At 42.1% G+C, this 16,432-nt stretch overlaps 1 protein-coding gene across 1 annotated transcript in view; it reads right to left on the bottom strand.

Annotated features, from left to right (window-relative positions):
- The window catches only part of LOC142143438 (cytochrome P450 2K4-like), a 181,540-nt gene that overhangs the window by 18,040 nt on the left and 147,068 nt on the right, over positions 1 to 16,432 (bottom strand). Inside the window, exons 7-8 of the mRNA XM_075201280.1 lie at positions 10,502 to 10,643; positions 3,711 to 3,895 (exon numbers count right to left, since the gene is read on the bottom strand). Coding sequence (XP_075057381.1) covers positions 3,711 to 3,895; positions 10,502 to 10,643 — 327 coding nt within the window. The remainder of the gene's footprint in view (positions 1 to 3,710; positions 3,896 to 10,501; positions 10,644 to 16,432) is intronic.

The raw sequence follows: 16,432 nt of genomic DNA, 5'->3' as shown, positions 1-16,432 counted from the left end.
CCTATTGGTCTCAGTGCTTTATGTGCTCTGTGAAGGTGAATTTTGCATTTGGATTTGGTCCAAGATCTCATTAAAAATCTTAATAAGCGCATAAATCAAATCAACTTGAGGGATGTCTTCTGCCCTACCCCTAATATGTATGCTTTTATGTCTCTCCCCATTCAAATCTTCAATGAACTAAACTCAAAAACTTGTGAAGAGATGATTTCTCTAAGCTTGATGCACAGGTCATCTGTGGCTAATTTTGTATTGTAATGCAATTTGCTAACTGTGATATATCATTATTTATAACAGCTGGAACTGTTCACGGAATTTCTAGAAGGTCCTGCTTCTTCAGAGGAGTTTTCATAAAAGTTAAAATCTGACTTGTTTAATTTCCAATAGAAGAGTAGGCGCTTTTACTTAACCATTATGCTCACTGTTTATTTTTTTCACTTTTACTCCCATCATCTTCACATTTATTCATTTATATTTTTTATATTACCATACATTTCTCACCATCCACTTGTTTCACTTTTATTCATTATATCAATATTTGATTCATATTATTACAATTATTCTTTAATCACCAATACTTTTCCACCTCTTCTAATTCACTTACCTTTAGTGGTCCACCCTAACTGTTGTTTCTGCCAGTTCTACTGTTTCCAAATTCACAGTTTGGGATGTATTTCATAATCCTTCACACTTGATCACTTTGTTATTTAGATTTCCCTACTAATTATTGTTTACTTTTTTTACATTCATCACTAATGTATTCCAAATTTACCTTTTCAATAGGGATTCAAATTGATCCAGTCTTATAATTTACACAACATGTAACATATTGTCTGATCTCTTATCTCTAATGTTTTTAATTTGTTATTTTATTCTTAATTCAATTACATTCTTACATATATGGGACGCTTATGACATTGTGGTTTCCACATGCGTCTCAGTGATCGGTGCTGTTTCCGTTCCCATTCATTGTTTGTTAACTCCATCTCCATGCCAACCAAATTTACATAAAGGTGGGACCTCTACGACACAGTACACCCCAAATTATCACATGATATCAGGACCAACATGACCTGCCGGGCGGTAGGCTTGATTGTGACGCAACCTGACAGCATATGATCATGTGATATATTATGTCACTGCTGGGGGTGTGTTCAACCCTATATATAGCCAATTAAGGCATGCCATCAGGTTGCCTTGTAAAAGCTCAGAGCGAAACGCGCGCCAGCGTTCGCTGGACTCGCTGTTACTACTTTATCAATATTCATTTTAGTTAGCTTAATCCTAGACTGAGTGAAATACAACAATTCAGTAAAAGATCTTTACTTCAGACCTATCTAATTATACTCATTTTGAATATGGGGTACACCATACTTTGCTACTTAGCAAGATTCTAATATGAGGAATATCTTTGCCTCCCAATGACCCAGAAAATGAGAACAGGGCTCCTATAAGGGGCACCCTTTTTCAGCTAATTTTTGCAACACAACATTATTTGTGTCAAGAAGTAACAATATTGTAAACACATCACAATTAAGCATACTTACCAACTTTCTGAAGTTGGCTTCCGGGAGCCTGCCGGGGGAGGTGGGCGTGAGGGGGGCGGGCGCCAAAAATTGCATCATTATTGGACCCAGCCCCTGTGATGTAATGATGTAAATGCGTCATTTTACACCGGGGGGGCAGGGCCAAATGCTGCGATTCCCGGAGAATCGCCGCATTTTGGACCAAATTCTGCCCACTTCAATAGGAAGTGGGCAGATTCGGGAGATTGCCATAATCTCCCGGGAGTCCATGAGACTCACCTAAGGTCTATTATAGGGGATATTTGGGAATATATTTATTTGGTCCTGATCTCCGGAACATTACTCGGACTAATCCTATCCTTTTGACATTATTATTGTAACAGTTAGACAGCAGGGTAGTTTTCTACCTTCTTAACAGTTTCAACCATTTATTTGGGTTACCATTCCATCTTCTTTTTTAAAATATTTTGCTATATTTGTTTTTAAAAATATATAAATAAAGAATATGTCTTAATCTATATTGCCTATTATACCTCATCTAAACAAAAGAGTGCCCTGATAACACAATTCCTCCCTTTGCTTTTTTTTAATATGAATTTCTTTGTTGGTGCACCTCCCCTCATTTAGTAGTTGAAAATATATCAACTTTATATTTATATAGGGGTTATAACTTGGTGTGGTGAAAGAATTACTTTTCAGGAAATTATATATGCCAGCAGGCTAGTTTAAGATAAGATATTCATTACTCGAGAAACTGCTCTTAACTGTATGTAGTCTCTGTTTATGTTTTTAAAAGGCCTTGATTTAAGGAACACCCAGAGTATGCAATTTTATTACACAGAATAAATCTCATGTTAATCATTAAGTGAACTCTGTGGAATGGATCTACAAGAGTTGTGTAATAACAAGTTATCTTGGGTCTCCCTCTAGTAGTATATGAGGGCAATATTGGGGCAGTATCTTTTCCAGCAATTAGAAAATATATCAACTAAAGACAGATCAAGCTACACAATTCTATGTGCTGGTGGGAGTAGATTTAGTTCAGTAAAATTTACAATTTTTACTTATTATCTGAGCTCAAACATGATATGCATCTCTGTGTGAAAACTACTGACAAGAGCCAGCTAATGAATCTCAATACTGTGAGTGAATGATACACATAGTGCGTAGGTAATCACTGTGCTCTGTATATAATATAAGTCAGAAGACAACTACTTCGCTGTCCTGAAGGGGCTTGGCAGATTTCAGAGCCTGGGATAAGGTTGATTTCAGTCATTTGGGTGATTGAGAGGACCCTAAAATTCCACTTCTTGTGTCATATTAGCATGAGTCACTACCACCAGAAAGGCTGAGGAAGAACCATCTACACTAGAGTAGCTGGAGGTATTACATTAACCTTCCCTTTTAAACTACCTACACTCCATAGGGTCAGGGAAGGGTTTAGGAGACTCATCTGAGTCCATATCAGGGAGCCCCAGAATTATGTTTAGGGTTTATATATTGTCCTGCTCTCTTTCTATTGTACCAAGGAAATTGTATACAATAACCCCTGGGTCCCCACCACACCTCACACAGGCTTTGGATTGTTACATTGACTGAACTCCCACTGCACTTGGGTTAGTTTTCAGGTCAAGGGTCCTCAAAACACCTAAGGGAGCTGGTTAGAGATCCCAGCACTAGACTTAAGATATATAGAGGATACAGATTAAAGGACCACCAGGAGCGGCAACTAGGTTTTTTCCTAAACCACATTGTGCCCATTGGAGACCTAATGACAAAGCAGGTGAATATATGAGGGAATACAGAACAATGCTGGGGCCTAATTTATTAAACCAATCTGAACCACACTGCTTTGCTAAACATCTGACAAGCTCTATCAGGGAGTATCTGTTTAGGATGCCCAGCAGTAGTGTGAAGAGCTGATTGAGAATGAACTGTGCTATTCTCACATTAAGAAGATTGGTAATTATGTTACTGATAATCAATCTCCACCACTTCAGTTACAGCTAGACATTAAATCCATTCATATCAGTAACCAGAAAACTGACTAATATAATTAGAGACCCTTAAGTTAGCTGGGGTACTACAGATTTTTTTATCCTATATTGTAGTTAAAAAAAAAAAAAAGAACCACTCAATAAAAAAAACCCTTAAATACATTTCAATCAAATAATATTTGTTACTCACTTTTGGAAGAAAAAAGCCTCTGAACATGATGTCTCGAGTAGTCGCACGCGGGACGCTTGACTGTGAGATACTGGAGACTCTTTGAATCTCCTGAATCACAGCATTAGTAAAGGGCATTTCCTTCTGATGGTGTGTTTGAGGCTGGCTTGATCCAATCACTTTTTCAATCTCATTCTGAACATTTTCTGTAAAAAACAGGTTTCATTAAAGATATTACGGAAAAAGCAGTGATTGAGCAGGTAGGGGGTTGTTCTCAGTAGACTGCAAACATCCCATTTTTAAATCTATTGAAGGTCACAAACAGTGGAGCCTTGTCTTTCTTAACTACCTAATAAGTGTCTAGAACAATAACTTACAATCGATTGCATATGTAAATGCAAAGTCAATTATCTTAAGTTCATATTAAGATCCAATCACAAGTATCAAAATGTATTATTTTCTTTGTATAGTCTATGATTATGCTGGCATTTAGGTTAATAGCTGTGGCTGGCTCACTTTTAAATAATTTATTATATAAATTTATTTCAGTCAGTCAGTGGCGCACTGCGCTGATGTACAGTATATCATTGCAAATGCACTGTTTTTTTGCACAGGAGGGGGTTTTTAGTATTTCATACTGTGTCTTAAAGAGATAGGGAATCTAATTAGAATATCACAGATTGATTTAAAGTTTGAGTTTAAATTATGTTAAATTCAAGTTTAGAGAATATATTACATCCTGATGTTAAATATCGGCTGTAATATCTCAGACTTTGTGGTGCCAGCTAGGATCAGGGGGCTATGTAACATACTGCCAATAAGTGTACAGTAACAGTATATAAAGGACTATATTTTGTATTTCAACTATATTATACCGTCTGGACTTCTGGAAGATCACTAGTACCTCACTGTCCGGCTACTCTGAGGTTGAAACCCAGCATCTAATATCCATGTTCTGCCTGCTATCCAGCAGCTCTGTCCATTGTGAGAGGCCAGGGGAAACTATCCGAAGCAACTCTAATCTGAATAATGAAGTCAAGGTTACCAGTCCAGGTGCCAAGCAGTAAGCGTTACCCAGAAGGAAGCGGTTCTAGGTGTTGTTAAAGGAGCCTAGTGGTGGCAGCACTGCCTCTCCTATGTAGAGGGGAGGTTTTTGAGATAAAGAAAGGGGAAGTGGCAAGGCAGGCACAGCGGGTCCCAAGCACCATGACAGAAAGTCCATAATGTCACAGATTTCTGGTGACAAGCAGTAAGATAACACCAGATAGGTTTTCGTGCACCAGTTAGGAGAACAGAGTTATTCAGCGGAGGAATAACTGTAGCCAGGAGAACACACAGGATATCTTCATACGTCAACATGTCCAAGACGGACCTTGAAACTCTGTGCAATGCCAAGGCCATTTCGCCAACCAGGAAGGAGTTGAGAGCGACTCTGAGAAAATGGCACCTAAAATATGGTACTCTGAGGGAGGAAACTGATGGCAGCAGTGGCCAAGGCGGCAGCCTAGTATAAAACCAGGAAAAAGGTGCACCAGATCCCAAGAGAACAGAGCCCACTTCTCAACAGATGGTATCAGCAGAACCAGTCCCTCTCTCCTATGATGAGTACAGGACCGCCAAGCTAATGATTCAGCTGAGCAATGGCAGCTGAGTGGGAACAGGTCATCCAGGCATGGCGCCAAGTGGGAAGGACACCACGGAGTGTTGCATGATTGAAGGTTACTTGGAGGAAAGAGTCACTTGTTTGGTGAAAAGACCCCTACAAAAATGTGGAGGAACCTGCAGTCAGTCCAAGTGGAACCCCTGCAGGGAGAAGGACTTAGAAACTCATGGGCCTCAATCACTGTACTAAGCCCCTACTACCGTGGCAGATGGACTGGAAGTTGGTAGCAAGGATCTGGACTGGGAAGATGAGCAGGAGTTGCTGGATGTTGCCGGTATGGATACCCTCCCAACCGATGTGATCTTGGGCAGTGATGTTGGGTGTGGAATTGTGACCGCATTTTTTAAATCCATTACCCAGAGCCAAGCGCCCAGACTGCACATACCAGCTCAGAGGAAAAAACCACAGCTGCTAGACAGCAGCCATCACCAGCAACCACAGCATCAGCCAGCCTGGGGAAAAAGACTCAAACTGATAGATTTTCAGGAACCAGCCAGTTCTTGTCCTCTGGAAAGACTACGTCCCTTATTCCTAGCAGTAGTCACAGTCATAATGACGACATTAAATCAGTAATGCCAGCAGGTCCAGTGGCCATACAGCTGCTGAAGCCACCAGCAGTAAACAGTGTTAAATATATATTTTTCTTTTCTTCAAAAAAGTGTTTCTCCCCTCCCTAATCATATTAACTCTAGAGCTGTCAGTCTGGTGCTGGTTGGAGGAAATTCAGGGGGAAAACAGTGTGGGGTTCCCTCTATTCTTCTCCAACCAGCCCTAGGATTGACTAGCCGGGGCTAGTGTCACTATAGCAGGGTAAATCACAGCAGAGGGTCCCCCTACCATAATGAGACACAGCCCCAGACTAGCCAGCAATGGGGTAGATTCCCTACGGAGTTTGGGTCTGCCAAAACAAATGTGGGCAGACAGGGGTCTTGGACCCCTGTGCTGTCAGCATGGGACTGGATATCGCTAGGGACTGGATAACCCTAGGCACTGGATTTCCTAGGAAATCCAGTCCAAGCTGACCTGCCTGGGGCTGTGTGTTACTATGGCAGGAAGACCCACTTCTGCGGATTCCCCTGCTATAGTGCCACCAGCCTCAGCTGACAAAGCCTTCGGCTGGTTGGAGGAGAATCGGCAGGAACTCATGCTGTTTGCACCCCCCAATCTTCCTCCGAACAGCATTAGGCTGGAAGCACTAGAGCTAATATGACTGGAGGGGACACAGTTTTTGCTTTTAAAATGTATTTATTTTTAACATTGTTTACTGCCGGCGGTTGCAGTGGCTGTATAGCCGCTGGCATTGCTAATTTAATGTTGGCATTGTGACTGTTGATATTTCGACTGTCAGCAATCACAATGTCAGTATTTTAACAATGTTGGGCAAATTGAAATACCAGCATTTACCCTGTCTGCATTTTCATGTCGACAGAATAAGTGTTGATATTTCTTCCACAGGAATTTGTACCCAACATGGGGTGCCAGCCAAGGTGCAGAGCAAAGGGGTGCACTAGCAGTAATAGTTACCAAAAAGAAAACGCTTCTAGGTGCCCTTGATGGAGCCAAGTGGTGGCAGCCGAGGCCTTCCTATTGCATTTAGAGGGGTAGGATTTTGGAAAAAGAAAGGGGACAAGGGGACAGTGGCAGGGCAGACTCAGCCAGTTCCCGGTACCACAACAGGGTAGCACAGGAGGGGTATCCTCTCACAATAGCACTTTAACTGTTGCTGTTGAGCCTCATGTATAGGGTTTGCTTGAGATAATGTAGGAGGGGTTAAAGCAACAAAATATTAGCAAATACATGAATTGTTTTCTTATGGAATAAATCATATACGGTAAAAATTGGTTGAAGACACAGACTTTCATTTATTAAGCACACAAATGACAAGCAGGATGGGTTTCAGAGGTGGATTGGCCATAGGCCTTACCGGGAAGGGGGGCAGGGGGCAGGGGAGGGAGCATTCCCACAAGCCAGTAATGCCAGACGCTGGACGCGTAGTATAGTTGGTGGCTGGCCCCTTCCCCGGGACCAGCCTTCAGCCCCCTAGTAGCTGCGATTCCTCCCTCTTCCTATGTGTGGCTGCAGAGGTCACATGGGACTCGCACCACATGACAGGTGCCATCCCATGAGTGCCGAGAAGCGGTGCTGGAAGGTAAGTATGTGTGTAGTGGGGCCTCTAAATGTAATGTAATATTTGTCTAGGGGAGGCCTCTAAATGCCCCTTCTTTCCCCTGGCATCACCAGCTCCCTCTCGTGTCTGATTTGTCTACCCTCCCTTAGGATGTAAGCTCTTATGAGCAGGGCCCCTCTTCCCTCGTGTCTCCATACCTATTTTTCTGCTCTGTCCTTACTCCATACGGCTGTCCTTATGGCTGGAGTTACTGAAGCATTGGTACTTTGTGTTTATCGTTCTGTACTGTTTAACCCTGTATGGTCTACTGTTTGTACTATGTACGGCGCTGCGGAATCCTTGTGGTGCCCAACAAATAAATGATAATAATAATAATAAATGTAATGTTTGTCTAGGGGAGGCCTCGCTATGTAATGTGTGTTTGCGATGGCAGGGGGACATATGGCTATGTAATGTGTGGATGTGATGGCAGGGGAACATATGGCTATGTAATTTGTGTGTGTGTGTGATGACAGGGGGGCATATGGCTATGTAATGTGTGGATGTGATGGCAGGGGGATATATGGCTATGTAATTTGTGGATGTGATTGCAGGGGGGCATATGGCTAATTTAATGCTGGGGTGGTTTGGGGCTATCAATTGAATGTGGGGGTGAGTTTGGAAAGGAGGGCGAGTTATTAAATGTGAATATGAATTATTTAATGCTGGGATGGTTGTGGGAAATGGTTATATTAAACGTAAATGCTATTAATTTATTCCTGGGGCTGTTTGGAGGGAGGGAAATAGGTTTATTTATTAAATGTGAGTTCTATTATTTTAATGTTGGGGCTGGAGGCTGGAGGGAGGCCTAATTATTAAATGTGGGTGCTATTGATTTAATGCCGGGGATGGTTGGAGTTTAACTTTCATGTAGAGCTGCGTGCACCTAACAGTAGTGCACACATTATTGCCTGTGTATTTGTCTATAATATATTTAATATGATAACCCCTCTGTTTTAAGTGGCCCAGGTGCTCCCAAGGGTTTTATTCCAGCTCTGGTCATACATTAGTGATTTTTGCATTGATTCCATTCCTGCCTTCTACCTTGTACTGGTCCCATTCTCAGATCACTTTGTTGAACATATGGTCAGCCCCCATTGCACTGACCATATCATTAATCCTGCCTCCTTTGGACTTACTATATCACCATCAAACACTTGGAATAGCTCTCCCCTTCACTTACGCCATTGTCTGCCAATCCTCCCTGCACTGTTTTTAATTCAAACCACCACGAATCATACACAATTGTTACCTTTGTGGTGATCGCACTGGATAGCCATTTATTAGAAGGATTATTAATAATAAATTTTTTGAAAAACACATTACACATTTTATATATTAAAAGAAAGAGATTTCACTAGTAGTTTACAGCTCATGATGTCAGGGGAAGATCCAACAGTGAGTGAGATGCTCATATGCTGTCTGGCAGACTGATCAGATATGATTTTGCCAACATGTTTCATAATAGATAAACTTATTAAACAAAGAAAGAAATGTTTCTATGAAAGGTATTTTGGAAGGATGTGTTAGTAGGCAATAAACAGGTTTGAGCACTGAGGTATAAACCAGTCGCAGATAATGCAAAAGGATTCATGTATTTATATAACACAGGACTGGCAGCCTTTTCCCTGCATTGCCTTAGCAATGACCCAATGTTTATTAAGTCATCACATCTAGGTTTTCCTAAATGTAACTACAACCATATTTCAGTAGTTCTAAATCCTGCCTATTTTTATGCTGGCCCCACCTACAGTTGATTTGGTCCCACCCATACTTGGCCCCTTGAAGAATTTTTTCCAGGGCCACTTTAAGTTCCCAATTCGCCCCTGATGGGTCTGTAGACCTACTTTTTTGGGGCAGTGCAAAATGACATTTTATTTGGTGGAGGAATATTATTAGATTTTTCTTGATGTGCAGAGGGGTGTAAGGCCATTTTCACTCTACAAAATGGCTTGAAATTTATATCAGCTCCAAACAATGTGTTAAAAAGATATATAGAGTGCTCGTCATAATTAAACCTCTGGTTGCTGTGGTTTCCTCCCACATTCCAAAAAGTATAGGTTAATTGGCTTATGGCAAATTTAACCTGGGAGTGTTAGGGATAGGGATTATAGGTTATAAATTCCATAGGGGCAGGGACTGATGGGAATTATTAAATATTCTCTGTAAAGCACTGTGCAATATGTAGGCGCTGTATGAATAAAGGTTAATAAAAGAAAGATAGTGCTTAGAGGGATAATGACACAAAACAGCAGCATATATCCACCAAATGAATGGGTCTCAAAACAGCACAACCACTGCAAGAACACCTGGGGGTAAATGTATCAATGTCCGGATTCTTCAACTCCAGCGAGATCGGCGTCTTCAGCGCTTAAATTCAAAGCGGCGCTGCTTTGTAAAGGGAAACTTCCCTTTACAAGGCAGCGCCGCTTTAAATTTAAGCGCTGAAGACAGGCCCGGCGCTCCCATTAGGCAAGGCCGCCGCACAGCATTCAGATGCACGGGGGAGGGGTGAGAGGCTATTGCTCACCACCGCCGCCTCTCTGCTCCGTCTCCTCCCCTCCACTCACTAGTGTCAGTGAGTGGAGAGGAGGAGACGGAGCAGAGAGGCGGCGGTGGTGAGGTAAGGAAAGACGGGGTGAGGGGTGAGGAGGGAGGAGGTAGCCGTTTTTGCGGGGGGGGCGCTGATTTTTGCGGGGGGTGGGGGGGGGCGCCGATTTTTTCAAAATGCCTAGGGCGCCATGGACCCTAGCACCGGCCCTGGCTGAAGACGCCGATCTCGCCGGAGTTGAAGAATCCGGACATTGATACATTTACCCCCTGATCTTAGCACATTATAATTTATATATTTAAGTGGAACCTATGGCAGCTCTGTATGAAGAAATATTCCGAAACAAGAGAGAAAATAATAATAATTTTTATAAATAAAAATATAAACTTTACAAACTGAATTTTTGATGTGCTTTAAGAAGATAAACTTACTTTGAATTTCTGGATTCTCCATCATTAGCAGAAGACCCCACCGAAGACTGTTGTAGGTTGTATCCATACCACCAATAAACAAACTGACGAGCAAACCTTTAAGGTTTTCATTGTGATAGTACAGTCCAAATTGGGATTTTACCTGCACAACATACAGTAAAATATTATTATTATTACATATATCCAGAGTATCCTAATTCAATACAAATGTATACAAACAAAAACATACAAATATAAGAACTTTAGGGAAGCCTGAATTTCACAAACAAATACATAGTTTTCTACACATGTACTGTACTTTGTTAAATTATCCATTAATTCTTAATAATATTGATTTGTTACCTTTTACAGAGCCCATTCACAATTATTCTTATATTCTTTATATTTTTTAACATTTTGAATCCGAAGGTTTGGGACAACTTTGTCAACAGCAAGACCTGGCCGCTTCACAAGGTATGGACATAGATTGGTTCAGGTCTCATTACAACTTAAACATCGAGAGCTTGATTTAGAGATGAACGTAAGGATGATCTGTTTGTCTATGAGCAAAAACCCATCTGAATTTGTAAACCTGGTCTTAAGTCGGGTCTAGCAAAAGCAAAGTGTCTCCGTGGACTGTTTTGCAGGCACATTGCACTGTATTGACTCTCCCCCTAAGAATATGGGATGTGACTAAACATTATAGGTGCCATGGTGTGGGCATTTGGGTGTAATGTCATGTGGAGGGTACCATATGGTAAATAATGTGCTGGCATATAAGGAGGGGTGTGTCTGTTGCAATATGCTGGTCATTTTGCTTAGCAGTACCCCAACCCATGTGTTTTATCCTTTTTTTAGTTCACATTATATTATACACTGTAAAAGTGTTGATTCCTGGCTCTTGAGTAATTTGTATATTTCCCGCATAGCCTTGCCTCCTAAATTGGTTCTAGGTTTTGTTTTCCTGCAGCAGTTTCTCACTACATCTAGGGGGAGATTCAAGTTGGCGCGAGGTGTCTACGGAATGTCCGCGGAGACACCTCGCGCCAAAATTATGGCTGGAATTTCCGCTCACTTTTCCTTGCACCCAAAAAATGACTGGAGATTATAATATAGTATAATGCATACAATCCCAATATTTTAAAAAGGAATTCTGAGACATATCTTTCATAGATATATTGCTGAAAATAAACTAATACCAGAGTTAAGGTTTTTTTTTTATTTAAGGGACCATCGAATCTCACTGGTTTCTATGTGAAATGAAGTTGTAATCTGGATCTTGGTAATTTAGTTGATGTAATTTATGTGTGTTATGTGAACACATTTGATACAGTTCCACATAAGAGACTTGTACATAGATTATAAGTAGAGATGCTCACTGACCTCCGGTGTTTTGGTTTTGGATATGGTTCTGGTTCTGGTCCTGGTCCTGGTTTCCTTTGGGTTTTGGTTTTGCCAAAACCGCCCTCGCGTGTTTTGGTTTTGTTTAGCCATTTTTTACAAAATTCCAATTTTTGTTCAAAATCACATAATTTAGATATTATTTTGTACCTACATTATTATTAACCTCACTAACACTAAATTCCAGTGATTTCCATTCAGTTTTTACCATTTCACAGGTCACAATATGCTTTTCATACATTTTCAGCCAAATACTGCAGCGATCTGGCTGGATGGTAAGCGACAGAGCAATGACTCAAACACACGGCAGTTCCTACCACATCTAGGAAAGCTAATATATGTCAATGAGTGCTCCATCTGTTCCTTGGATAAGTGAGGTAATTCTACAGCTAATAAAGTTTAACAAGCGTTGACACTCCCGGGATGTGTGCTTTTATCAGACACACCAATTCAGGGTGCCAGACAACGCACTAAAAAGAGCTATTGAAATTCACAGTAAAAAGGCAGTTAATCAGTGAGCTTAGAATCAACCCCAATGAACTGCTTTAAAGACGCGATTAATCAAAATGACCAAACCACCTTTTCTCTTTGGGTGTATATTACACCCTAAAATTATTAGTGCAAATTACGAATAAAAGCCTGCAAAGACTTTACGATAAATCAAAGTGACCAAAGCACCTTTTCTCTTTGGGTGTATATTACGCCCTACACTTATAGTGAAAGTTACAAAAAAGCAGCCTGCAAAGACTTTACGATAAATCAAAGTGACCAAAGCACCTTTTCTCTTTGGGTGTATGTTTGTTACGTCTATTGGAAATACCTTAGTCAGTATTAGCACCGGCCTTCCCAAGGCGCAGAGTCTAACGGCCCTCTCGGTCTTCTCCAAGAACCGCTGCAAGGCAGGATGGTTTTAGCTGCCGGATAACCGCAGGTTGCGGCCCTCAGGTTAGCAAAAGTGATATCCTGACGAGTATAAGCGAAATACGCAGTACTGGAGGAGTAAGAAGGAGAGTCCAAAGGCATAGCCGGGTCGGTACACAAGAATCAGCCGGGTCAACAGTGCCAGGGGTTATCAGAGAATAGCCAGAGGACAATAGCCGGGTCGGTACACAGGAATCAGCTGGGTCAACAGTGCCAGGGGTTAGCAGAGAATAGCCAGAGGGCAATAACCGGGTCGGTACACAGGAATCAGCCTGATCAGCAGTGCCAGGGGTTTAGCAGAGAATAGCCAGAGGACAAAAGCCGGGTCGGTACACAGGAATCAGCCTGGTCAGCAGTGCCAGGGGTTTAGCAGAGAATAGCCAGAGGACAATAGCCCGGTCAGTACACAGGAATCAGCCTGTAAACACAAGGAAACATGAGGATGGAGCAGGAATGAGGAGGGGAAGCCAGACGCGGAGATAACACGTTGCTCTGTCACAGATAGTGTGTCGGAGCGGCCAGATATAGGAGATTTGAATTCCCCGCCCATAGGTCATGTGACCGCCACCAGGACTGCCTGGAAGCACGGCACATCGGAAAGTCAGGTAACAATTCCTAACAGTACCTCCCCTTAGGGATGACCTCCAGACAGGGTATAGGGTATAGGGTTTTTGAGGGAATTTGACATGGAATCTCTTTAATAAACTTGGAGCTTGAAGATCTCCTGCAGAGATCCAGGAACGCTCCCTGGGTCTATAGCCCTTCCAATCAACCAGGAACTGTAAAGAACCCCTGGAAATGCGAGAGTTTAGAATCTCCTTGACCCCATATTCCTGATTTTGCGTAGAAATAGCAGCAGGCGGTTTCTTAGAAGAGGAGAATTTGCTAACAATTGGCTTGAGAAGAGATGTGAAAAACATTAGGAATCCTCAAGGTAAGGGGTAGTTTCAGTCTGAAGACTACCGGATTGATAACTTCAGAGATCTTGAAGGGACCAAAGAATTGAGGAGCGAATGTCCTGGAAGGAACTAACAGACGAAGATTACGCGTAGACAGCCATACCTTGTCACCAGAGGAAAGTAAGGGCGACGGTCTTCTTTTGTCAAAAGCTTTCTTACTAGCAGCAGAGGTCTGGAACAGTCTGCGTCTAATTAGATACCACCTAGAGGAAATATCTTGAAAAAGGGAATCTACCGCAGGGACCCCACACGTGGGTAAGTCATTAAATGGAGGAATTTTAGGATGAAATCCTTGGAGAGCAAAAAAGGGGGAAAGGTGGAATCGTGAGAGTGATTATTGTGGGCAAATTCTGCCCAAGGTAACAGCTCGACCCAATCGTAATGCTTAGCCGAAATAAAGTATCTGAGGAATTTTTCGAGTTCTTGGTTGGTCCTCTCAGTGAGGTCATTAGTCTGAGGATGGTAGGCAGACGAAAAGTTTAACTTGATCTCGCAGACACAAGAAAATGCTCTCCAAAATCTTGCCACGAACTTAGTTCCGCGTTCTGAGACAATCACATCCGGACAACTGTGAAGGCAGAAGATCTCCTTTACAAATAGTTGCACCAGAACAGGGGCAGAAGGTAGACCCTTCAAAGGTACAAAGTGAGCAGTCCGAAAAAAGCGGTCCGTGGTGACCCATACCATAGAGAAACCTTTGGAAGGAGGTAAATCTGTAATATAATCCATGGAGAGATGACTCCATGGACGGTCCGGAATAGGTAGCGGCTGTAAAAACCAATAGGGAGCCTGTCGAGGAACCTTATTCTGAGCACAAGTGGAGCATGCTGCAACAAAATCCTGTACATCCGAGTGTACAGATGGCCACCAATAACTATATGAAACAACTTCTGACGTCTTCTTGATACCCGAATGACCGGAAAATAGAGAAGCTTGGACCGAAGATGAGGAGGAACGAAGGTCTTCCCACGAGGAATCGTCAGGTGAATAGAAGTGGTAGCCACAATACATTCCGGATCCAATATAGACCTAGGGGCATCCTCTACAGCATTTGTAGAGTCGAAGGAACGAGAGAGTGCATCTTCTTTCTTATTTCTTGAGTCTGGCCTGAAATTGATGATCACCTTGAAGCGGGAAAAATATAAAGACCATCTGGCCTGACAGGGATTTAGGCAAGATGCGGATTGCATTTATAGAAGGTTCTTGTGATCTGTATATATTGTTATAGGAAACATGGCTCCTTCCAAATGATGTCTCCATTCTTCCAGGGCTAATTTGATGGCAAGGAGTTCCTTGTCCCCAATACCACAATTCTTCTCTGCAGCTGATAGTCTCTGGGAAAAGAAGCCACACTGAGAAAATTTCTCAGAAGAGTTTTTCTGTGATAAGATAGCCCCAACTCCAACAGAGGATGCATCGACCTCGAGGAGAAAAAGAAAGGTGGGGTCCGGTTGATGTAAGATAGGGGCAGAGGAAAGCAAGACGCGGAGATTATACGTTGCTCTGACAGAGATAGTGTGTCAGAGCGGCCAGAAATAGGAGATTTGAATTCCCCGCCCATAGGTCATGTGACTGCTGCTGGAACCGCCCGGAAGCACGGTGCATCGGCAAGTCAGGTAAGAATTCCTAACAATATTACACCCTACACTTATAGTGAAAATTACAAAAAGCAGCCTGCAAAGACTTTACGATAAATCAAAATGACCAAAGCTTCTTTTCTCTAAATTTATTAGTGCAAATTCTGAAAAATACAGTTTAATCCCTGCTAGGCCCTCCCTAAACAAGCTATCAATGTCCTAAAGGCATCTTAGACCAACAGTGATGTGAAGTGAATTCTACACTGTCAAAATGTCGTCATCATCTTCAGCATTATCCTCACCCTCAGTGTGTACATCATCATCACAGACTATTAATTAATCCGCTGGAATCCGCCATTGGAGAAGTGTCAGTACTTGGTTGTATTTGACGGTAAAGGCCTTCCTTGTGGAAGATGTAGTTCATTTTGATGCACATCATCTTTTCCCCATTTTTAGGAAGCAACTTCCTACGTCGATCACTGACAAGGTTCCCGGATGTGCTGAATACTATTTTTGAGTACACACTGGAGGGTGGGCAGCTTAGGTATTGCAAAGCAAGTTTGTACATGGGTTTCCAAATGGCTTGTTTTTCCTCCAGGTATGGAAAGGGACTATTTGACATTCCCATATCAATTAACTCTTGAAAATAATCCTCCTCCATCCTTTGCATGTTAATAGTAGGATTGGACGGCGTTATTGCTGAGTTCACACTTTTTTGGGTAAAATCTTTCAAACCAGCCCAGATGTCAAACTGTTGTGGTCTGCCCCCTGCGTCATCCCTGCTTCTCTTTGGAAAGTGCAATTTTTTCCGAGCAGCAGCTGCCTGAGAAACTGAAGGAGGAGACGTCGTCAAGCCAAGGCCTAGTTCAACAGTCAACTTGCTGACCAAGAACTCCTTGCAACTGTTCAGATCTCGGTCATTTGGAACCAAGGAATTGATGTAGGTCTTAACCCTCGGATCAAGCACAGTTGCCAAAACATAGTGAACCGACTTCAAGATTTTAATAACTCTTGGATCACTATGAAGCGAATTAAGTACTTCATCTACAAGGCCAACATACTTTGCGGAATTGCTTTCTTCCATCTCCTCCTTC

Source organism: Mixophyes fleayi, chromosome 3 (assembly GCF_038048845.1).
Source record: "Mixophyes fleayi isolate aMixFle1 chromosome 3, aMixFle1.hap1, whole genome shotgun sequence".
NCBI lineage: Eukaryota > Metazoa > Chordata > Amphibia > Anura > Limnodynastidae > Mixophyes > Mixophyes fleayi.
This window is presented reverse-complemented; position numbering and strand designations above follow the sequence as displayed.